This window comes from Agelaius tricolor, unplaced genomic scaffold (genome assembly GCF_023055355.1).
Source record: "Agelaius tricolor isolate 1412-34295 unplaced genomic scaffold, bAgeTri1.0.p SCAF_1, whole genome shotgun sequence".
NCBI classification, from domain to species: Eukaryota; Metazoa; Chordata; class Aves; order Passeriformes; family Icteridae; genus Agelaius; species Agelaius tricolor.
The window spans coordinates 17,572,411-17,597,442 of NW_027269261.1; the positions used below are offsets into that span (position 1 = coordinate 17,572,411).

At 40.5% G+C, this 25,032-nt stretch overlaps 1 protein-coding gene across 4 annotated transcripts in view; it reads right to left on the minus strand.

The window, feature by feature from the left end:
* The window catches only part of PCSK2 (proprotein convertase subtilisin/kexin type 2), a 111,959-nt gene that overhangs the window by 45,815 nt on the left and 41,112 nt on the right, over nt 1–25,032 (minus strand). For all 4 annotated transcript variants that reach the window (XM_071425241.1, XM_071425229.1, XM_071425221.1 and 1 more), the window contains 3 exons: nt 7,413–7,526; nt 5,881–5,989; nt 3,783–3,820 (listed from right to left, as the gene is read on the minus strand). In XM_071425241.1, coding sequence (XP_071281342.1) covers nt 3,783–3,820; nt 5,881–5,989; nt 7,413–7,526 — 261 coding nt within the window. The remainder of the gene's footprint in view (nt 1–3,782; nt 3,821–5,880; nt 5,990–7,412; nt 7,527–25,032) is intronic.

A 25,032-nucleotide genomic window follows, 5' to 3' on the forward strand; every position in this document is an offset into this window, starting at 1 on the left:
TGCACTATAAGGACTTGGAGGACAGACAAGAAAAGAGAGGAGGTTTGGGGAAGGCCAGCAATAAACCACTGCTCAGGTTGATGCTTGTTTGTACATGTTACATCTGTGCAATTCTACAGAGTTCAAAATCTTTTCAATTGTTATCTATTACTAAGAAATGCTGCTTGATTCTCATTGTACATTTATCAATACTTGGTGAAAATGTTACCTATTCACATAGTCACCTCCAGTTTTCCTACAGTGTTTTTCTTGTCCTCTCTCTCTCCCTAGGTTTGTTGAAACAAGCTTTCAGTTTCTGGCAGAGTTCAGACACTAAAACCAGAAATTTTTCACTCCTGGCCCAAGTCTCTTGGTGGGATCCTGATTTTTCTAACTACTGCTAATCAGGGACAAACCCACTTATAGGAGATGATCAGCTCCCCACTGCTCCAAGTGGGAAAATGCTGCTACACTGACTTCCACCAGCAGGCAGCGGCCAAGGATAAAATACCACAATAAAAACCTGGTATCAGAGAGAGCTCAGCTTATGTTTCTGTTTGTGGCACAAGAAATCTCCATTGGCTTAGTTCTTTCTTTAAAATAGTTTGCTATGTCCATCCCCAAAAACTGCTTTTTTTCCCTTTTAATAGACATATCTCAGATGCAGCCCCTCTAACTTGACATTTCTTTCTCACTCAGATGCTGTATCTTGGAGAAATCAGTCCTGAAAATTGCTGGGTTTATATGTACATTATCATTTGAGAGCAAACCATGGTGTAGATTAGGCCCCAGCTTTTTAATTATCAGTTCATAATGAAGGGCTCTCTTAGTGGTGAAAAAAACAGTTTCCTGAAGGTTTCCAAGGTTCCCTGCAGGGTTTCCAAGCCTCAGAAGAAAATACAGATCATTCAACAATTAATGTCTCTGCATTCACAGTGTAGAATGGAAAATTCCAGCTTTGCCATAACTCCCTGATGCCAGGAAAGCAAGTAGATATACTGCAGCAAGCCAGGAGGCAATGGTGGGAGAGCAGTCCACCCACACAATGAGCAGGCACATGTCTTTCCATGTATATAAAAAGCATTAAAACCAGAAATGGATGATTCAAGCAGTAAATCTTAAAAAACTACAAAGAAAAATATGGATGGAAGGGCACTCCAAGTGATAGGTAGAAGTTCAACATCTTAAGAGAAAGTACAAAGTTTACTTCTTCAGAAAGATGTTTCTCTTCCCTGACCCTGCATTTCATCTAAGTGCTAACCTCCATTAAACTATTCAAGCAAAAAAACCAGAAAGTCAAAATCATAAAAGCCAAATTAAAATGAGGAGCCAAGGACAAAGTTTTACACTTGAAAATGCTCAACTGCCAAACCTACCACCTTTGAGAGACTTTCTAATTGCTCCCAATTTTCCAAGCAAGATGTACAGACACTGTCAGGGTATGGAGGCTTTAATACAATTGAGAAGCTTTTCATTTGCTAAAAATAAACAACAGTACTTCAGAGAAAGCTGCCCCAAAGTGCAGATATAGTGAAACACCAAGAATGTGATATAGGAGTTGTACAAAGATGACTATAATTGCTATGTCAGCTTAAGAGACTCGTTTCATTGCATTTTTACATCTAAACTGATATTTTCTTCAGTGGAATTTAAGTCCTCATCTTTAGTTCATGCCCAAACTACTACCTACTGGGAAAAAGGCCCCCATGGCCTCTGAGAGACAGAGGAGGCTGCCAGAGCAGGAACTCCTGGGACTCAAGGACCCTGCAGCCTTGTAGGAAGAGGCAAAGTACAGGCGAACCAAGCCCTGCACTCGCTCTGCTGTGGTTGGGCAAGGAGATGATGGCAGGTTTTATCAGCAGGACAAGGAATTAACCTTGTCCTTAACCAGCCACCTCTCAAACACAGTGCTAGCCTAGGACCATAGACCTCATGTGAAAAGTCCTATTTTTGAATTTCAGTATTAAAGCCTGGAGGTCTTATTTCCTTCAAGATCTTTCAGATGGGATTTCTGCTGCTCCTTTAATGACTGTCTTACCAACCAGCCATTTGCTTCTGCATTTTGTATTAGCCAGCTAATCTTGGCTTTTCCCTCTACAGCCTGATCACTGCTACTACAGAAACTCTCCTCACTTGGACAAAGTCACTCCTGCACAAATCTTTTCAGATCCTTGTTTCAAAGTCAGTTTCCTCACAAGTCTTCCATGACTGCCATTAAAGGTTTGATGACCCCCATGTCCAGACAGCTTTTCTTTCCAATTTTCATCCCAATATCTCTTAACACTCAGATTTCTCTCCAGCTCCATTACTTCAGGATTTCCACCATCATGTCTGCGCACTGCCCTTCTCTGTGTCATTTTCCACTAATTTCCAGAATATTCACTATTGCCACTCTAAAACCAATATATTTCTGCTAAACCTGACAAATATCCATAATTAAACACAAAATATTTTGGACTATATGTGTCATTAAACACAAAGTATTTTGGAATTAAAAGAGAAAGCACTATATTACAGTAGAATCTAGTTTTTGTTTGTGGGCATGATCCTAATTTCACTGTTTACAACAGAATTCTTATATCAGGTATATTGTGCAGACTTTTTGCTTGTGTATTTGAAACAGGATTTTTAGAAACAGAATATCCCCATATACTTTGTCTACACTTGCTGCTGAAAAGTGAATGTAGAGCATGTGCTTTGCCCACATCACATGCTAGAACATACATAGAGCACAATTTCTGAAAAAAAAAAAAGTCTGCTTTTTAAAAAATTATTTATTTCTATCAATTTATGGGAGCATCCTACTGAGTTATTTCTCTTGGAAGAGAATTCTGCAGTCAGAGCACATGGTTTAATTAGCTGCTATTAAAGCCAGTTCATAAGGAGTAGTGAAACTGGCTAATCTGCATTCTGTGGTCAGCTGTATCCCAAATGCATTCTCCAAAGCATTCTATATCCACTTGTTATCTACCAAATGTGCTTTGCTACTTGCAACACAAATAGATTTTCATCCTGTGTGTGTTACTATGTTCCAAACTGTCCGTATGTAAAAATAACTGTCTTCCTCATTTTGGAGCTGTTCTATCCAAGTGGCTGACATTTTTTTCCAAAATCTCCATCTCACCTTGTTCCTCTTTTCATTTAATTGCAATTGCAAACTAAACCACATTGCTCAGCTGAAGCAGCCTGGCCTTCCCTCAGGAAGGGACCTGAAATAGGAGTGCTAGTGCCAATGGAGTGTTGGAGGGAGACAAAGAGTTAAGAAAAGCAGGAACACTCTAGTCCAAAGGTCTGAATCCTGAGGTAGATTTGAGGAACAATCATTTGCATAGCATGTGCTGAGAATACACAATCTGGCCTGCACATGCTCTGAAGCACTGGATCAAAATACCTGGTATAAAGGAATTAAACTGCTCCTGGAGGTTTCAAAGGCTAATACATGCCTTGCCACAGCCCACAACTCCATGGCTCTCCAAGTGATAGGGGCATTCTGCATCTTAATAGCAGGACTTAGAGAACTCTAATTCACAGGTTACTCATTTCTGTCCTAAATCCAGTATTGCAAGCTGCAGCGTATTTAATGTGACACAAGACTGTCATTTCTCCACAAAGAGCCTTGTCACATTTCCACTCCTTGCATAGGTAGCCCCATTTTCAGTCTGCTTCTTTCAATGGGAAATGTATGATCACTAAGATCAGGAGTCCAGCAGTACTGCTGTTCTACTCCCTATTTAAAATTTTGTAGCAGAGACTATAGTAATAAGAAAATCCACATCTTACAGAAAACATGAGCATGAACTTACGTAGTTTGATGCAAGATCTGGATGCAGATAATCAATTCCTGCAACAAGACATGACAGAACAGAAACCAAAGGTTAAGATATTCAAAAAAGATTTTCTAATGATCACAGAACAAGATTCCTTTACAACCATATGAAAAAATCTTGGTGAATAATGCAACTGATTGAAGTGAGATTCCAGTTTTTAAATGTGGACTTTTCAATCATTTATGTCAAAACCCCGATGCCATTTGAAAAAGTGAGCTCAATGACAAAGTTTACTGTTTTGTAGACTAGATCATATTTATTTATAAGGTTTAAATCACAATTTATCTTTGTATGAGTTTTGTCATCTCAAGACATACCAAAACTAACAAGATTAGTAAGCACTGATCAGTACAGGATAGAAAAATGAGTATTTTTAACCAATGTAAATTAAGTAGAAAATTACCTAGAGTAGACTTGGGGTGATCACTAAGGCAAACATTTCAGATTATATGCATGAAAGAGAACTTTTACGATTGGATTAAAGGATTTTAGCAAATATCTGTGTATAGGCTCCACATTTTGGTAGCGTGCTAAAGATTCTAAGTGTGTAATACCCATTCTATTGCAATAGAATGATAGAATGGCAATAGAATGGCAATAGAATAATAGAATACTCATTCTATTGCATGGCATCTTTCTATACATGGCAAATGTAAAAATCCCAGTGGATGGTGTAACAAAGGTAGCAGATCTACGCTCAGCTGGGATAAGATGACCTATTACATAGCCAGTTAAAACATATAAAGCAAAAGCCACCAATCTCATGCTACATTTTCATCATCACCACTCAATCCTGTTTTTCTAATCACTTTCCCATTACATGATCTATTTCATTTGCAAGGAGAATGCCATATCATCACAGTTTTTCTGATGGAAAGATTACTTCTCATTCTGTAAGGTCCTTAGCATTATATTTGCCTTAGGAGACCCTTGTTACTGATCCAAATGGAATATGGACAATAAAAATCTCTATGAAGAATCCTGTTATTCAGGTCATCTTTTTTAGAGTTCCTAGAAACAAATTATAAGGCAAATTACTCCCTTCTGTGAAAGCTGTATCTGATGGACCATCAGTTTTATTGACGCAAAGTTCAAATAGTTTGCCATCATTCCCCTGACAGTCATGCCTTGCTAATCTGAAAGCCAGGTCCTGCCTCTGTGAGATCAGTGAAACTATGACACAAGAGGTCATCTCTCAGATGAGATCAATCTTTCACCAATACATAAATCAGGTTGCTCAAGACTTAATCCAACCTGGCCTTGAACACTGCTACAACCTCCCTGGCAACCTGTTACAGTATCTCACCTCCCTCATAGCAAAGAATTTCTTCCTAATATCCAGACGTCTGAGTCTACTTTCTTACTTCCACAAAAACCTTGCCATAGGAGTAAGCAAGTGAGGAACAGAAATAGGTAAGGACAGATCCTGGCTGACTCTAGAAAACATATGTTGATACAGACATTTTATTTATTTTTAATTTTATTCAGCCCCATTAAAGGAAAACATTCAAAATTTATTCCAAAGAAGAGAGTTGAGAGACTGCATGGAATTCCTTTACTTCAGTAAGAACCCATAAGTAGAAGAACTGTAACTTCAACTGTACCTTTTATCTTCATCTTTCCTGAACTTAGTCTGAAACTAGCAATATATCTAATATGCAGATCTTCATTGATATTCAGTATGAAAGTGTTTAATTATTCCGCTATCAACGATGACTGAAAAGAATGTAATCCAAAAAACATTTTCTTTGGTATTTTTTGTACAGCAATTTCCTCCTCCAGTCAGTGCCTACAGAAATCAAGGGGAGTTTCTCCTTAGGTTTAATAGCCATTACAGTGTGCCCTGGAAGATATCTGAGTAATAATTGCAAACTATTTCTAATGCTTGGATATCCATTCCTCGGTACCCCTATCTTTGTATCATATTTTCACTGAAGATCTCAAAGTATTTATAGAGGCTGGAAGTCTCACCACTACAAGTAATTGATTATTACTTTTTAATCTTTTTTTTTAACTTCAATTAAATGAAAAAAGTCTACCTAAAGGATTAAATTAGTACTCAGTCTTCACTTACCATCATCCATAATTCCTATGGTTACTCCCTTCCCTGTGTATCCCAGCTCCCATGCTTCAGCTACATTAAGGTCAAGTCCAGGAGTCCCATCTGCTTGACCAGTGTTAATCTAATACATCAGAAAAAAAAAAAAAAGGTTTTTTTACTTGACTGACATATTTCCACAGCCACTGGTTCTTCTCTTATGCCTCTGCACGCATCTTTGGTACAGAAAATATATTCCATATGTTTTTGGAGTATGCATCTGTCCATAATCAAATCTACTGAAATAATGCAGCTGTAAAAAAAAAAAAACCAAGCAAACAAAAACAACAACAACAAAATAAAACAAAACAAAAACACAAACCAAACAAAAAAAAACCAAAAAACCTCCCAACAACAAAAAAAAAACCTGAAAAATCCAACACTGGCAAAATTCAATTTTTTGTAGTTTATAAGATTTGGTTAAACACAGAATCTTTTGGACCCCAAAAAAGGAGTTTTCCATTTAACATGTCAGCCAGTGGATCAATCTAGGAAAAAAGTTAGAACAACTGATTTTACAGAGGACTTTTTTATGAGCAGGAAATACTTTTTCTTGAAAGCAGGGATCTACTGTATAGCTTCCTAAATTTTTGTTATTTTTATCACCGCAACATTTTGATTAACTACCAGAAGATAAGTGATGTAATCCTCACTTTAGTTTATCGACTCATCAAGGATAAAATCCCATCCATGCTAATCTGCCTCCAATTCATTTGAAAACTTTTGCCTCAGGAAGAAAAAAAAACCTTCAGCCATATTGGATGGATTAATGAAATATAAGAAATGAAATAAGAGGAAGAAACATTACTCTTAAGCAAAAATACCCTTCTTAAGTTAACAAGGCAGTACTGCATTTACTGAGTATTTAATCATAAATATGTTGCAACAATAAAACTGACCAGAATTACTTTATCAACTTTTTAAATTAAAAAATCATTTCAATTCCAAGTAAAAATATAACTTTTCTTTCATGACTAAAGACTTCTCACTCTAAAAAAACTGACACAAAAAAACTGAAACAATTAAGCAAAATATTAATTTCCTTTGACATTAGCTTAAGCCAAAATTCACCCATTTTCAGCTGTTCTTTTTTTGACAAATTTTATTCAAATTTCCATAAGAAAAGCTTTAACTTTTGCTAGCAAATACATTTTAATTTTTGTTATAATTCCATAACAATATTTTACCTGGCAACAGCTCAAAGACATGATTCATATGCAGTTCTAGGGGTCACATCAGCACACCAGCAATGCCCACAGGACATCAATACAGTTCTCTTTCAAGCCTTCTAAGGATCTTTCCATTGACTGAAATGAAATTTATCTCTTGAAATGTGCTGGATCTTCCCAATATAAAAGGGGTACAATTAAAACAAACACAACAGAGCCTTGGATCCATTCCCAAGTCCTGCATTTGGAAAGAACTGCTGGAAAACAATGCAACTGCATAGAACGGCTTGAATGCCAATTATTTAGTTATGATTACTGTGATTTTCTCTCAGAACTTACCAGGTACCACTGCTTTGTAAATAAAGGATCATTCATGTTGATGTCAATGTCATTGATGTCTCTATATCCTCGCTTCCTTCGGATGAATCCCTCCTGTTGCACAGCTTTCCTCACCTGGAAGGGTTAATTTTTACATCTTTACCTCAGCATTCTTGACACATGTAAAAAGCTTATTTTAGACATGTTTTCATGAGTGATAAGGGTTATGAAAACACACTATTTGTGTTTGTGTCATTCATTTGCAACTTCTAAACCAGGGACTGATTCCAGTCAGAATTTACAAAGAGGTAGAAAGCTCCAGGACTACTGCAACAGCTGTGAGGGGAAGAGACTCCCCCAGAGTGACCTATCTGGAAAAAAAACTCAGCTTGAACATGTTTTAGACACCAACCAATCAGCATAAGAATGAGCCCCTCTCCAGGCATCACTATTATCATGAGTCCTCTTGTCACAGTTGTATTTTCCATTGCCACAAAAATAGAAGCTAAAATTATTTAACAAATTCCAAATATGTCACAGCTCCAAGCTGTAGACATTTGTCAAAGTGAGGAAGCAGGTCTCAACCACACTTCTACTTTTCCAGATTTTTCTCCAGGGCATTAAAAGACCATTAGATAACCTTTCCTGGCTGATAGGGAGGAACAATCTGATTATTTATGCCTCAACATTATACATGAGGTGAAGGACTCCTATAGGGGCTGTACACGTGCTGGCAACCTTGTCATTTTATTTTCATCCAAAAAATCAATCAAAAAGAATCCCCCCGACTCCCCTTTTTACACCAGGACAGGACAATGCCAAAGAAATTTTCTGGGAGAAAAAAATCTGGTCTTGTGAGCTTTCGTCATACTTCTGAGGCTCTCAAAAATGTCTTGTAAAATGATCTACTTTCAAGGAATATCCTTGCACTAAATAAGTGATAAATAAATATACTGGCAAGGAAAACTATATGGCAAAAAAGCCATTAAACTGACCACACTGGCTGAAGTATAGGATATGAAAACACAGGTTATAAAACACAAGTCATTACAGATTTTCAGATATCCTTTTCTTTATGCACCGCAAATCCACAAGACATTTAAGGAAGCACTGTTGAATATAAGAAAAGTTAAACATGCAAATATCTTTGGAGGCAGGAACTTCAAATGTCAGACCATAACCATCTTATTTGTACACATTTAAAAGAGCCTTCCTAAAGGAGACCACTCAGTGGCTGTAACTGGAGTTGTAATATTAGTAACATATTCACAGACCTTGCAAAAGGTGCTGTCAACTTTGGCATACTTATTTTGCACTCTTCAGCCTAACACCTGAAAACAAGACAGCATGAAGAGTACTAAAATTTAATTGTAAAAAAAAAAAAAAGAGAGAGAGAAAAAGAAAAAAAATCTGATCAAAGAGGAATTAAAATGAAAAATTATTAAAACCATTAAATACAAGAAGGCAGTAAGACCCCCTAACATTTAGTTAGGTGTGTTCTTGAAAAGAATCCATGGTTATTAAATAAATCTAATAACTCAGAGAACAACTTCTACATGTGTGACTTTGGCATTTCAGATTAAAAATGCATACATATGAGTTACACTACTGTGTCATAGCAACTTTATATATAGAGTGTCAGTCAAAATCAACACAGGAGAAATTCATCCAAAGGTCCAATCAGATCTTAGGACAGTTGAGTCATTCTTGGAGGCATCTTTCTATCTCAGTTAATTAAAGCATGCACATAAGAGACAGTGCTCAGTGAGGTGACTGTGACAGAGGTGAAACTGGGATCTAACTGATGGGGGCCAAAAGCTGTTTTCCTCACATCTCTCTTGTTTCACTATAACCCTGAAAACCTAATACTAATTCACAGAGAGTAGGATAGGGCACAGCATGGCCTGAAAAGGCAGTGTCAAAGGTTTCTACCAATATACTTGTATGAATTCTTGTATGAATTTTACCTCCTTAACTAAAGACACCAAGTGGTAATATACTGAACTGGTTCTTTCACTTATATGTGTGCATCCAATACTTTTGCAGGTTCATTAAAAATGGAACAGATTGAAAGTAAAGAAAAAACCTAATATGAAATAACCTGGTAAGAGGACAGTGACTAAGCAGGACCAATACAAGGTGTACCTCATGGCACCAGGTCGCTGTACACAGTAAAGAAAGGTATAAGCACAGTGTTTGACAGCTCTAAGACAAAGCTCAGTGATGCCATGGAGACAGAGCAACACATGTCGCTCTGCCTCCCCCCTCCCAGCCTCTCCCCTGCCTCTCTGCTTGCCACTGCAAACCCCAAGCTGTCACCAGAGAACATAATTAGGAACAGAAGACAAGCCTCATGCAGAGGGATGCCAGAGAAAAAGATTTCAGTTGTTTGTGCTCCCATGTAAGCTTGCTGGCTCTGCAGGACCTGCCTGCATTAAGGCACTGAATTAGGATTAAGTACAAAAGGATTTCTATCAATTAAAAAGCAATGCTGGGGAGCCCTGGCTTGTCTTTTAAGACAACGGAGAGGAAGAGAGAGAGCAATTTGCAGAAATAGCACAGGCTGTTTTCCCTCTTCAGTATCATCTCGTTTGTCTGATTTGTTCCATCTTCACAATACAACATAGTGTATTTTTTGTATAACATTATAATTTCCTGAGACAAGGAAATACACCCCTCAAAGAGGCATAATTTTCACTGAACTGAAACCACTCTGCAGGCTGTTTTCTAAATGTTTCACTTGGAGAAAGGGCAAACAGGATGCCACCATCCACAGAAAGAACACTCTCAGAAATTCTGGGACCTCCTTTTCACCTCAAAAACAAAGGGGGTTTCCTCATATTTGCAAATAACAGTAAATCATACAATTGAATCTGGAAAAGATCAGGCATTTTTGTGGAGGAAAAAAAAAAAAAAGAGTTGAAATTTTTGGAAAAGGTCTTGTTAGCTTTTTCCATGAGCTAAAAATTGCCTTAGTCAGCTGGCTCGCAGCATGATCTTAACCAGCACAAGGTAAGAATTTGCCTTTTTCCTCACAAACATGTCTTTAGAAAGCAATGAGCCCAAGAACGGGTAACATCCATATATTACAGAAAAAAAGATCCCTAAAGAACAAATTTGGAAAATGATAATGCAAATCCCGTGATCTGTGTGGAAAATGGCCCATTTAGGGCTGCACACAGCTGACTCAGTAAAATCCTTGTCTTCTTGCTAACTGGATATCTATGTTAGAAAAATGCACTTTTTTTCCCAAGAAGGAAATTTTTGCTTTTATATGTAGTCTAGATCAGGAGAGGGACTGCATCTGATTCTACTTCTGAAACAATAGTAGGCGTCCCCAGTAATACAAAGGCATTAAGTACCACATCAAGGTTTCATAATCACATAAAAGAACATGTCTGCATGTCCAACAGTAGAAAAGTACTGGAAAACATTCTCATCTTGTAACATCCATAATCCCATCGGCTTGTGTGACATTCAGACTTGGAACCCAGTCCTCATTCCCACGTACATTGCAGCCTCAAACCAGCTTTTAAATCCTTATTTCTCTAACTGAAGCAGAAAAAGCAGCATTTATAGGACTCAGGCTTTTGATAACAGTCACTAAATGATTCAAGCCTGTGAAGTATGATATTTATTAGAACCTAGTGAAACAAAAAGATTTTCTTACAAAAATAGCATGAATTTTACCATCTCAAAATCAGGCTTATTTATCTACAATAACAGCCTTCTGTTTATTTCATTCCTAAGTAATTTCTTGCTTTTTCATTAGGATGCAAGTTTAAGTACAGATCAGAACCTGAGCATCTACTTTATTAGCATAAAAGTAAATTATGAAAAATTTATTAGCTGTGTTGTAACCAGAATGAAGGTCATGTATCAAAGCCCATGGATGGCTTTCTTTACAAGGAAAAAAAGGTTTCAAGTATTGATTTTCATTATACTTCTGCATGGTGCATACAGTCACTTAGATGATAATAAACCAGCAGGACACTGGATGCAAAACCAATTAACAAAATAATCAATTGACTGCAGTACTGCTCTGGAAGGGCAAGGAACTGCAGCACTGCACTATGCTCTCCGCTCCCATGAATGCCAAGACAATCAGCTCCTCATTTTAAAGGAACAGGGTTAATTGCACCAATGAGAACCTGCAGTTAAATGACTCTGTTATATTGAGCATAAATGACAGATTTGCTAAATCATACCAGTGGGTGTACAAAAGTGGAACAGTACCCACAACTTGAACCTCTAATAACAAGAACTTCAAAACAGGAGAATTTGAATCAAATTCCAGAGGAAGAAGGCGGTCCCAACTGATGACATCAAATAGGCATGTTGGGGGATTTAAAAACCAACAAGCACATAGCAGTGAGCTGATGAATCAAAGGAAGTAATGGTTCTTTTTTCTCTGAAGCCTCAGGGTTAATACAGGTCTGTTCCTGAAGGTGAAGTAAGCAAACTGATAGCCTGTATTTTTGAAGAAGTCAGGCTGGTGGTCAGAGTCAGGCCCTATAAACTGTACTAAAGATCAACATCCCTTGAAGGTGGTTTGGGACAGTGTGTCCAGATGCACAAAGGCATCACCAAACAAACCACCTCCAGATAGTGGAACGCTGTACTGACTGTTGGCAGCATTAATGTCTCATATCCCAAGAAACATGGTGGCAACAAAAGAGAGAAACAGAAAAGTTCAATTGAGCCAGTGATCAGCACATCCAACCTGTTGGAAAACATACCAGTTTAAAAATTTTTGTATAACTTTAGTCAAGGGGTTTTGTTTGCCTTTGCCTGGGGAAAAAGAATTTTAAGCTTCTTTCCAGGGCATTGTTCCTCTAGATGAGGTCTGATGAATTTGACATCTCAACAGACTGGGAATAGCCCAAAAGATAAAGAGCCACCAGTGGCCATCTATGAACATCTACCCCAGACTCTACCTCTGGCAGAGTTGGAGACATCTCCTCCAGAAAAGACTGGTACGAAAATCAAAGAATGAAGATGTACTTAACATCAGAAGCAAAGAAATACGGATACAATAGGACACCAAGTACTAAGAATTACACAACTTCAGACCAATGAACACTGACCCAATTTGTTTCCATGAGTTTTGACTGTATGAAAAATCTGAAAAATCTAGTATATGTCATGTGTCATGGAATGATTCTCTCTGCAGAATCAGGCTATGCGTGGATGATTTCTGTGATACATCTCGGCCAGATAATAAGGTAACACCTTGACTCTCTAACGTTAAAAATGTTGTTAGACAGTTTTTGCTTTTTACTGCAATTTTGGTGACAAACCCTTTAGAAAGTTACGAGAAAGCATTCACAAGCTTTTAGGGGTATTATCCATAAATGGCATCCCTTTGCTGCTAAAGCCAATGCTAAGTTACAGAGTGCACATTTTTCACCTCTGATTTCTAAATTCTTAGACAAAGATGTTTAATTTTACTATCCATTCCATCTGTATCATGAGAGGTGTATATATTAGAGAAATACAATGTCAGAGAAGATCACCCATCTCACATTCTACATTTTTGTTAAAGCTACTAAGTAATCCATTTTTGTGTGACTCTCCACTACAAAACAGAAGTAGTAACACTGAAGTTCCTCAATAGTAAAAAGAAAAGATCTACTTGAACTGCAGCAAGTCAGATGAACAAAACAAAACTGAATCACTTTTAAATGGCAATGGCGACAGCTCATTTCTATAAATGAAGTGATAACCAGGGGTGAAGAGGCTACTAAACACTATTCAGACAGTGTATTGGGTTTGAATGGCCAGCAGTGTGGCTGCAGGGGTGGCTTCTGTGAGAAGCTGCTAGAAGCTTCCACCATGTCAGAGACATGGCAGAGACAAGCCCTGGCAGCTCCAAAGACAGACTTGCCACTGGCAAGCCTGGGACAACCAGAAATTGTGGTAATGCCTCTGTGATAACACAATTAAGAAGAAAGAAAAAAAGTTATTGTGCAGTTGTAATTGCCAGAGAAGAGTGGGGTGAGAACATATGGGAGGAACAACTCTGCAAACACCAAGGTCAGTGGAGAAGCCAGGGCAGGAGGTACCCCAGGCACCAGAGCTGGGGGGATTCCTCTACAACCTGTGGTTCAGACCATGGCGAGGCAGCTGGGCCCTGCAGCCCATGGAGATCCACAGGGATGCAGAAATCCACCTGCAGCCTGTGGAGGAGCTGGGGGTGCCTGTGGAGGAGCTGGGGGTGCCTGAGAAGAGGCTGTGACCCTGTGAGAGGCCCATGGAGAGAGGAGAGACACGCTAGAGCAGCCTGTCCTTGAGGGACTGCACCCCATGCAAGAGTGACCCCACTCTGCAGTGGTTTAGGGAGGACTGCTGCCCATGGGATGGACTCACACTGCAGCAGTTTTCAGCAGCTGCTCATGAGATGGACTCAGGCTGGAAGTTTGTGGAGAACTGTCTCCTGTGGGAAAGCCCTCACAGTGGCATGGAGAAACAATTCCTCCCTGAGCAACCAAAGAAACCACAGGTGATTCACAGGAATGGGGTTATGGTCAGTGAAACTGACCATAACCCCATTCCCTGTCTCCTTGCACTGCTGGAGTAGGAGGTAGAGCTGGGAAGGAGGGAGGGGTGAGGGGAAGGTGTTCTTAAGGGTTCATAATCCTGCTCTGATTTGGTTAGTGTAATAAATTCAATTCATATCTCTACTTACAGCCTGCATTGCCCATGATGTTTGATGAGTGATCTCTCCCAGTCCATATCTCAACACATGAACCTTCCTATGTTATATTTTCTCTTCCCTGTCCAGCTCTGGAGAGGAGTGAGAGGCTTTGGCTCGCACCTGGCATGTGACCAGGGTCAACCCATCACATACAGCAATGCGTTAAATTGATGCCACTTGTTGTGACAGAGTTGCATCCATCTGCTCAGTTTCAAAGTTTCTGAGCCTGTTTTGTGGCCCAGAAGGCACAAGCAGGGATATTAGAGGGTTTGTGAGTGTCACTGACCATCCAGTCCTTATTAATAAAATGAGAACTGCTCCTCTCAAGCAAACTAATGACTTTCAAAGGCTCTCATGGATCTCTCCATACCTAGCAACAAGACACTGTTGCTAAACATAGATGTTTCTGGAGGATATATTCATAACAATTTCTCCAAGTTTCTCCCCAGCTGCACCCTGGCGAGTGTTTTGTACAGGGACTTACCCTATAGCACAAATGTAACAGCTGATCCAGCATAAATCCTGTGCTAGAGAACAAATCCTTAGAAATCTGGAGGTTTATCAACAGAACTTTCTTTCCCTACCACGTCTAAGCAAAGGACACATATACACAGATACGTTTTATGAAAAATCCTTTCATTAGGATTTTTTCTCCTGAGAAGCTGAGACGCCTCAGGAACAAAATATAAACAATAATTATCTGCTGCTGTGGAATGCAACAGGTGCCTCTGATTGTGTCATGGTTGTTTTTAATTAATGGCCAATAACAGTCCAGCTGTCTTGTACTCTCTGAGAGTCATGAGCTTTTGTTATCATTCTTTTCCTTTTCTTTTCAAGCCTTCTGATGAAATCCTTTCTTCTATTCTTTTAGTATAGTTTATATTATATAATATAATATATATTATAAAGTAATAAATCAGCCTTCTGAAACATGGAGTCAGATTCTCGTCTCTCCCCTCATCCTGGGACCCCTGTGAACACCACCGCACACATGAACTTTTTTTTTTTTTCATTTCAAATATTTCATTAAAGGAAAAGTGCATCTCCTTCCATAAAATACTTGTATCACTCTTTATTTTTAAATGGTTATTTTCACAATGATGAGCACAGACAACATGAGAATTGCTTTGATTTATAGAAGTAACATTCCCTGTAAAATAGCTCTTTTTCATTATTTTTAGGCATCTCTCTACCTTGCTTTTACTTTTTTGTTACTAGTTGAACCAATGTCACTAGATATCAAGGACCTCCTGTGTATTTTTATTATCACACTTGATTGTTCTGGACCCGTTCTAGTTTTACCCTTTCTGTAACCTGCCCCATTTGCCATCCCAAACATGTCTTAAGCTTACACAGATCATCAGCAGATACATAAATGTCTGGACACTAATGCTGTCCCTGAAGTGATCCCTCTCTTGGCATGTCTCCTAATTTTTATTTGACTCCGGCTTATGTTCCTTGAATTTTTCCTCTGTCCCTCTAAACTTGGTATCGCAATGTGTCACACTTGTGGGTGAACAAAATAGGAACAAAACACTGTACAAAAAACTCTAACAAAAGACTTACTGATTGCATTCTGCATTAAAACCTGGCATAGCTGGGACTGCTCATTAACTTCTCTGCAAAAATCACAGATAATCCTAACATTAGAGGTACAGCCGTTTAGGAAACCACCCCAGAAGTTCATTATCGATCAGACAATAGTAAAATATGAAGCTGAACAGCCTGAGTTCAAAGGTTTCATACAGGCAAATAACCTTTCTTGATGAAAACACAACTTACAGGACTCCAGTTTCAACCAAGTTCCTTTGTTTTTTAAAAAATACACAAAAACTTCCATCCTTCTGCCTTTTTTTGTTATCTTTTCTTTTCCTGATATTAGTTCTGTTCTTGGTAAATAAGGAGCTTTTGAAAATAAAATAAGAGGAAAGGAAATCAATATTTTTGTCCATTTAGCAGCCCTCTCACAGTTCAGAGACATTCAGGATACAGAGAGTAAAGAGACAAGGAATCAATGCGTAAGAGGAGACTGCAGATCATATTCAACCTGCTCAGCTAAGCAATCAATAGCTCCTCCAGCTTCTACTTTGAAATGCAAGTGAGCTGGTCAAGCTGCAATGTAAAATCAATGCTGAGTATGGACAGTCTACAATGGAAAATGCCAATTTGGTAAAACAGAAATTTTCACAGGATCATGCCCTCTTTGACAGATTTTTTTTTGCCCTGGGGTAGAATTTATTAAGGGAAAACACTGAGACAGAGGAAAAAGCCCTGCATATCTTGATATTCTGTGCACTGCCTCAAGTACAAGCAAACTGGTTCATACCTCTACTTTCTCTTCAGTTGGACAGGAAAAGCATATCAGGATCTACACTATCACAGTGGCTGGCTATTCTCAGCAATGTGTTTCAAATGTGTTTCAAATTTTTTTTCCACTTCTTAGACAAGCCAGCATGAGAGCAAGAGCATTTCTGAAATCTTAAGAAGTTTCCAAAGGAATGAAAAACTTCTTCTTATTCTACATAATACCAAAAAAAGACAAAGTAAATTATATTTTCTTCCACGTCTTCTTGCAAGATAGCATGATAGTCACTTCAGTTACAAAATCAAAGATCTCTGTAAGAAAGAAATTCCCTGGAGTTGGGCTATAACTATACATTAGTCTTTCCAGTAGATATGCAGAGACTGCAAACCACAGGGACACTTTATTGGCAGCTTCTGGGTATATTTTGCACTTTGCTGTCTCACCAGTTATATGGGTCAAAGAAATGATCAGCCTTTCCAAATCAATCAGAATAATCACCCCTTATGTGGGTATAAACAGCATGCCTGGTGACAGAAAATAAAATTGGGCCTTTTGTATATAGGTCATTATCAACTGCAGATCCTACCTAGCTGCAATATTAGGAGAACTGTGACTTGCAGAAACTTTATCTTATATTCCTTTGCCAAGTACTGCAGATATGACTTTCCTATAACATTATGATTGGAAAAAACTAAACTTGCCTTCTTCTTCTTCCTCAACAGCGAAAGTCTTTTTAGAGTGATTTTTACCTATTACAAAGAACACCACCAATCTTTGAGGTGATAACCAGATTAGGTCTAAGTTTTCTTTGCACTCTCTCTGTAGTATAAGAAGGGTTTTAGTTTAAATGGAAATCAGACCCAGATCACATTTAAGATTGCAAACCTTTTGGCTGTGTCTGTGCAAAGAAGACAGATGCTCATATGATGCTGAATCTTCTAATTTAATTATTCGCTCTGTCATCACTTGTAACTTTGGACCATTTCTTATACCCCAGGGCAGTCATCTAGCAATGGACTTCCCTCCTACTCCACAACTCACTGGTCCTATAAGAAGATATATTCTACACAATCCACCTTTATATAACCACCTTTTTAGTGATTCCCTTAGTACAGTAGCTACTTCCACACAAGCGATGAATATCTGATAGATCTCAAGAAAAGAGGAGTGCTCATAGGCTAAAGATTTCTCTAACCGTTGATTTTAAGTTAATTTATTTCACAAAGCAAATCTTCAGATATGTGGGACTGTGAGAAAATACCACTTGGAGAAAAATCAGCTGAATTTGGTTTTTATGGGAAAACTCACCCAAAAGGTGAAGTTATTCTTTTTGTAGAAAAGTTCTTTTGACTCACCCTATCACAGAAGAGACTTCTTGTAAATGTGTGAATATTTGTGCTAATGCCCAGACATATTTGGAGTCATAAAGCACCACTTGAAGCAGCTTCACCTCTAACTTCATGTATTTCCTTTGTAAAGATGCAAATTTGCTTTATAAGACTTTGTTTCAATATATTCCATATGGACAGATTAGAAGGGCTTTGCAATACACCTGTGGAAGTAGTTTAGGGAAACTGAGTCAGCAGGATGAAGTCTTAAAACTAAGTCTTCAGCATATGCTGAAAATACACCCCTTGGTCACCAAAGTGCTTCTGCAATTAAAAGCCAGCTTCTGACCTTTGCTATATCTCATCATACTTCCACTTCATTCTCCACAGCTTCCTTCCCACTTAAATTTTATCTAAATAGCTTATCACTCACCTTGGACCATCTGCTTGGAAAATTTTAATATGCATTTTCTCTCACACAATTACTGGCACACATTACCCTTGTTTCCATGTTACAGGAAATCCTCCCTAATGTCTCACTCACTGAAGAGCTGCCTGTTGTCCTGTCCTTTATGTCATTTGTTTTGCTCTTCATCTGTATTCCGTTTCTAAACCACTTCTGAGTCAAAAACCCAGACACTTTTATATAGCTGACCCCTAAATCAAATGACAGCATTCAGTCATGGTTACCATAGCAGGATCTGTAGGGGACTTCCCTTATGCCTGGAGCTTAGAATAAAAGTTTACTTCAGCTTCCTCTGCTCCTTCTGAGCAGCTTGTCCCCACTGGATCCAGAGGTAGCAAAATTGTTACCAGGATCACAGCTGAAGAGTAGCTTCCAGAATAAAAATGGAATCACAGCCCTGGGAGAGAAGGCAGGCAGACTAGTGTCAGTGATGCTGTCCTACATGCAGTGCATGAACTAAGCTGAAAATCAATCTGATCTAAATTAATTTAAGAAAGTCTGAATTAAAAGAATTATTTAAAACTAGCTGTCAGTCCTCAAACCTGGAGACAGGAGGTGACAGTGAAGTAAAAGTTGGCTCCACCATGCAGAATCCAGGCTTTCTCAAAACTGGTTTCAAAAAGCACATAAGTGCCTTCTGATTGTGTTTTCCTGACTGCAACCCTCAGAGTGCCCTGAAGAATGCAATTATTCTCTTTTGTAACCTCTTCTGCACTGTCACTGCTCAATATAATTTTTCTTTTCCCTGCTTTTCCTGCTCTGCGATCAAATGATGCAGCTTTTTTGAGAAGAGCTGTTTTGGCTACCATGAAAGGGAGCACCTCTGCACAGACAGGACAGCCACACACCCCTCCTCCAGCTGGTCCTGAGGTCCTTGCCCTGATTTGGGTCCTCACTGTACCATGCTGACAGGTTGCTAGGAGGGATTACAGCCCACTGCTGTCAACACTTTCCAACCAGGTGGTAATGACAACTGCAGAAGATCCATTTAGCTTTAATAAAGAACAAAGGCTATTTTTACAAAGCTGCCTGCCTGGAGTGATACAGCAACAATTGCCAAAGAAGTCTAAGCTTATTCTAGTATTTAAAACCTGTAATACTTAAAACTTCAATGTTCACATGAGTGGTAGTGATATACTAGTGAGCCTTTCTTGACCATCTGTAACACCTTCAGAGGTCTGCCACTATTGCAGCGGAAACAGGATAAAAAACTGCAAACCACTGATTTTCCTAAAGAGCTGTCTAGTAGATAGCACATGGGCTGCACAATGTCTTCTCTGAGGAAATTTCATAACTAGAAGCCAGACACAAAACAGAAGCCAGTCAGTCTTTTGACAGAGGGAAAATTGCAATTATGCTGCTGCTGACATTCACACATCTGCTCATGCAACCAAAAGCAGAGCAGTTGCTCACAGCTACTTAATTACCATAATACACATGAGAGAAAAGACATGGGAGCTTGCTCCCATCCCTGCCTTTACCAGCCAAGTAGGAAACTACTGATGATTGAGCTGTGCAGGTTGCAATTGCACTATTTCAGTGCCTAGATTCAGAGGTTTATGGATCCCCATCACCAACCACATTAATAAAATCAGCAGAGGTTTATGTATCACTGCTGTACAGCACTCAGTAGAGTATAGCTGCCAGGGACAGGCCATCTGCCACACATCAAAACAGAATCATTTCTAGAGAACACTTTCTGTAATAAGAGGAAAGGTGGGGGAAAATGACAAGTAAGGGATTGGCTTACAAAAAGGAAAGAAACAGCCAGAGTCCTCCTGTTCTGGCCTTTATCCAAACTAGTTTTTGTTTTGATTCTTTCAGAGGATTGTACTTGATCCTTGTCAAGACATGTACATCAGAATCCTGTTTTTTAACTGTCAAATGTTCTTTTTCAGTTCCAGCTGATGCCTCAGATTTAAGCTTTTATATTGTTCAGATTCTGTAGTGCTTTAGTGTGTGGGTCTGGGCTTTGTATTAGGGGATGGTAAGCTCTCTTCACAGAGTAGGTAGACAAAACAATTCCTTCTCTAACTGGGAACCAAGGACAACTGATCCAGATTTCAGGACCAAGAGCATAAAGAATGTGGACTGAAGAGAGAAAAACAAGGATGGGACTTCATGGGCTAAAGTTACAATTAGACAATTAGAATTAGTTCCAATATGCTAATGGACCAAAGCTTATAAAAGTGTGAAACCTTGTGACCAGTCATCCATTTTGTGACCATTTTTGGGTTCATCTTGGGTGTAGCCCTGGCCAGGCTCTTGTGCTGCCCAAAGTGTATCCATTGAGGCCTTTAATAAATACCTACTTTATTCTTTAGCTCTGTCTAGTCTCTGTTCTAGGTCAGCCTTCATAAGGTATCACAGCCTTGGAGCCTGCAGAGTGCAGTTGCAGGGCTTGCTGGTGCCCAGGGATATCCACATAAGTGCACTTTTCCCACCTCATCCCAGAATCCGGCTGTCATCAATTGGCAGAAGAGTACCATTCTGCGCCTGAACTCCTGAGCTGTCCAGTACTCAGCTTGAACAGCATATTGAACCCATATGTCCCCAGCAAAAGCCTACAGTTCTTTTCTTGACAAGAGAGGCACCAGATGATGAATGACTTGGCAAAGGGATCACATCCCATATGAAACTGTAGGCAGGAGAGACAACACAGTGCAGTGGTGAGGACACACGCAGCTGGTCCAAGCATAACAGAGCCCACACGGAAGGAAAAAATCCCGTGAAATTGAGACAAGCATTAATATGCTGAGTTAATCACAGAGGAAATTCTCCTCAGAGACAACACAGAGACAGAGCAGCACAAGGCATCTCCATCCCTGGAAGTGTTCAAGGCCAGGCTGGATGGGGCTTTGAGCAACCTAGTCTTCTGGAGGGTGTTACTGCCCAGCAAGAGGGTTGGAACCGGATGGTCTTTAAGATCCCTTCCAACCCAGAGCATTCTTTGATACTAACACACAAAAGTGTGGTCTGAATATTCCTAATGGGTTTTCTCAACACGCACTTCAGCAGAGAGGCTCTTTACATCCTTGCCCATGTTTTCCAGCAGCCTGTCCCACAGACTGCTGGCCAAGCCTCTCTCTAAAGCACATCTGCAGAATTAAATTTTTTTTTCAAAAATCTTAGAGGCAAAGGGGTTTCTGCCTTGATTTCAAGGGATCAGGTCATCCAAGTGGTTTGAAGTTGGCACAAGCCCCTCTATTTATTCACTGCCTAGAGCAATGAAAAATGGTTCCTGAAGAACACAAAACTCATTAATAATTGCAGTTGCATGTGCAACAGCAGGGATTTTGGTACCAGAATTTTTCCTAGTTCCCACTGGGTCAGAGCAGAGGCTGGTTTAAATCAAGTGATAAAATTATCCTGCTGAAAATTCTATGAACGATTGTCACTTTTTTTTTGCCAGGAATGAGGAAGTATCTTTTCAGTTCCATTATTAGCATAAAATAATTTGACTTTAGGGTATATTTTGCTCCCAGTGCACATACATAACTTGCATTAATATTAATGGGGACTTCTCTATTCATGCTCATTGAAAGGAGCCCATACCTCAAAGGACTGAGAAAAGCAAAAACATATTTAGGATCTAGTCTATCACCAAAGATTTCCACAGACTCCCATAAACTGCTGTCTTCATTGTATACTTCTTTCTCTTCCTAGTTTATTTCCAATGAGACAAATGTTTAGCAGATCATAAAGGAAAATAATTTGCTCAGGATTCTCACTGCAGGCAATCAAAAATGTGCATGCAAATTCTATGGAAATTACTCGGTTCAGACTTTGAGACAAAATTCATGTTATGGTTTCCACAGAATAAAAATTTAAGAGAAAAGCTTCCCTCATGAAATTGTACTTCTTTCATATGAGAAGTGATGAATCTCTGATTAATACTAACAGTGCCTGCTACACACGCATTTAGGGGCTCTTCATATTTCCAAAAAGCCAGAATTAATTTGTGTTATGGCGAGCACTCAAGATGTATCTTCCCAGAGAAGAAGATACAATCTCCTTTTGTTAAAGGGAGATTTAGGAAAATTACCTACTACAGCAGGATTTGCTTCATGGCAACTTTAAGAGATGCCTAGACTGGCACCAGGATAGAAAGTCCTACGTGTCTTGGGCCTGAAGAAGTGTTAAACAGCCAGTGCTAAACGGCAGAATCATAGACATGGCAAGTCATCACCAATGCAATGACATCAGAGATGATGTCTTTTCTTCTGGGCTTTTCCTTTAAGGGCAAGGTGAGCTGTACCTATAAATGACCATCACCAAAGAAAAATTATAAACAACAAAGCGATGCTAACAATACAGCAGAATTATATAAGGGATGAAACTGCTGAAGTCTTGGTTCAAAATATCATTTTATGAGATTGAGGGTAATAGGAGCGTTCTGCAAAACAGGGAAACTTGAACAAAAGACCAGAAAAAACCTCTGGGGTTCATGAAAAGGCCTGAAAATTTCATTTATCTTTTCTGGGTATGGCCCCTCATCATTCCTCACTTTTGTTTCAGGGAAGGTCAACCCAGTTATTATTGTTAGACTCTCCTGTTTCATCTCACCCCATTTCACCATAGACCAAATTGCAAATGAGATCTGGGTAATGTCCTAGCTTAGAAAGAACTTGTTAAAATGCAATCATATTCCCTATCCCAACACCAGCTGCTCCTGCAGCAACAACAACAACAACAACAAAAAAGAATGGTGTCAGAGGAACAAACAGTCAGGATGGAAGAGTGTTGTGGTGTGTTTTATGTTTGTTCAGTTTTCCCCCCATTGTTCTCTCAGAAGGTCCTGCCCTGTTACCAGTTTGTGTCAATCCCCAAACCCCTCCTCAGTTGTCTTGGTTATCTTTCTTGTTCCCCACCCCTGGCAGCCTGCCTGTCACTCGACACCCCTGCCTCTTTTTCTAGAGAGTTCAGGCCAGGGTGTTGAGTGATTGGGTTAGGGGCCAGGGTCCCTCCCGCAACTGTGTTTGATGGGTTCTCTGATCATGCCAATCCTTAATGTATCCCTCTCTGATTTGCTATCTTTCACCCCTCCCACCCTCTGTAAAACCGAGGCTTTCCCTGCCTCGGGGCTCTCAGCTTCTTCCACCGAAAAACTCCACATTTCCCTACCAATAAAACCACCCCCCCGAAGAAACTGAGGGTCGCCTCTTCATTTCATCCTGCGACTTCGGAGCTCTCTACTGCGGCCACACGTCCGCAAGGCCTGACATCGCCTTGGGCACAAGGCCCTGACTTCAGGTTGGGGAAGTGCCTTACTGGCTGGAGGTTGGCTGGACACTTATCTAGCCTGGGCGTTTTACTTTCCACCGGCCACCGCTCCAGTTTTGGCGCCCGGCGTGGGGCCCCCCCTTTTTCGGACTCGTGGACCCCACGGACGGGATTTCGAGAATCCCAGCAGTCGCGGAACTACCCTGTGGTCGAGCAGACCTTGTTCGCGAGGTGGCGCTCCCCAGGGACCCTGGACAGCAGCTCCTTGCACCCTGGAGTCGTCCTGTCGCAGGAAACCCCTCGTTCCAGCTTTTCGTTTGTCGCCTCCGGACTTTGTGAGTATTCTGCTACTCTCCCTGTCGCCTTCCCCTCTATTGGTGTTTCGTCACCACCCTTCTTTTTCTCTAGACAGGGGCCAGGGGTGGGCACCCTTATTTCTTTCTTTCTTTCGCGTTTACTGGAACGGGGGGGCTTTACCGCCGCTGCCACTTATAACATCGAGCGATGGGTGCGAACTTTTTGCTCTCGGCAGCTCAGAAGGGGCTGTTTTACCAAGTTGTGGGTATCCTAGTTGGGGGGGGTTGTTCCGTTGATAAAAAGGAAGTTAAAAAATTAATCCAATGGCTTTTTTCTGAGTTTCCCGAAGCCTCCCCCGATCTAATTAAGGATCCTGCCTTTTGGCAGAGGGCAAATGCCAAGTTATCGAACTTGATTAGATCAGGAGACACCTCGCTTTCTCCGTTAGCTTTTTGGATTTCACAAATTCGATCTATCTTGAAAGCAGGAGGAAACTCAGAAAAACCTTCGGTCAGTTTTAGTTCACGCCCCAGTTCTTCCGCCTCTCCCTCTACCCCAACCCTCCTTCCCGTCCCCATAAACGTAAAACCGGGATTCTGAAGGGTGCAGTGCGCTCCAGCCCCGTGCAGGGTGACCATTCGTCCCCTGGCCCCCTTCAGAATCCTCGGCCCCCCCGCCCTAAGAGTCCTGGCCAGTCTCTTAGGGGCTCCTCGTCTTCCCCTACCTCCCCTGTTCCCATCCCCAGGTCCTCAGTTTCTAAAACCCCAAAATCCAAAACCCTAATTTCTAAGTCCCCAGTTTGCTCCCAGTCGCCTCCAATTCCCCAAAATGGCTCCTATGGGGCCCAAGATGGAGGCAGCCACATGGCCGAAATGGCGGGAAAGCCCTCTTCTTCTCCCCAGAATCCCTTCTTCCCAAGCTCCAACCCCTTCCTGCCATTCGGCCACTCCCAATGTTCTACCCCCTCGTCCTTCCCCCTCCTGGTCCCTCCTCCTTTCCCGAAACCTCCCCTTCAGTAATCCCTCCCCTTTCTCCTCCCACATCCCCGCCCATGGCTCCTCCCTCGGTCCCTCCCATACCACCTCCCATCTCTCCACCCCCTGCCAGTCAAAAAGTTCCACCCCTTGTCTCCGCCTCCTGGGAGGGTCCCTCGATATCGGACCGCCCTGCTCAAGTTCCCAGCCACGCCCCTACCTCCTCCTCTCCCGGTTCCCACGCTCTCCCTGCCGGCTCCCGCGCTTTGGGTTCCGGGGGGGGGGGGAGTTGGGAACCGGGAACTGGGGTCTGCTGCGATACCATCCGCAGCCCCGGTTGTTTACCATCCA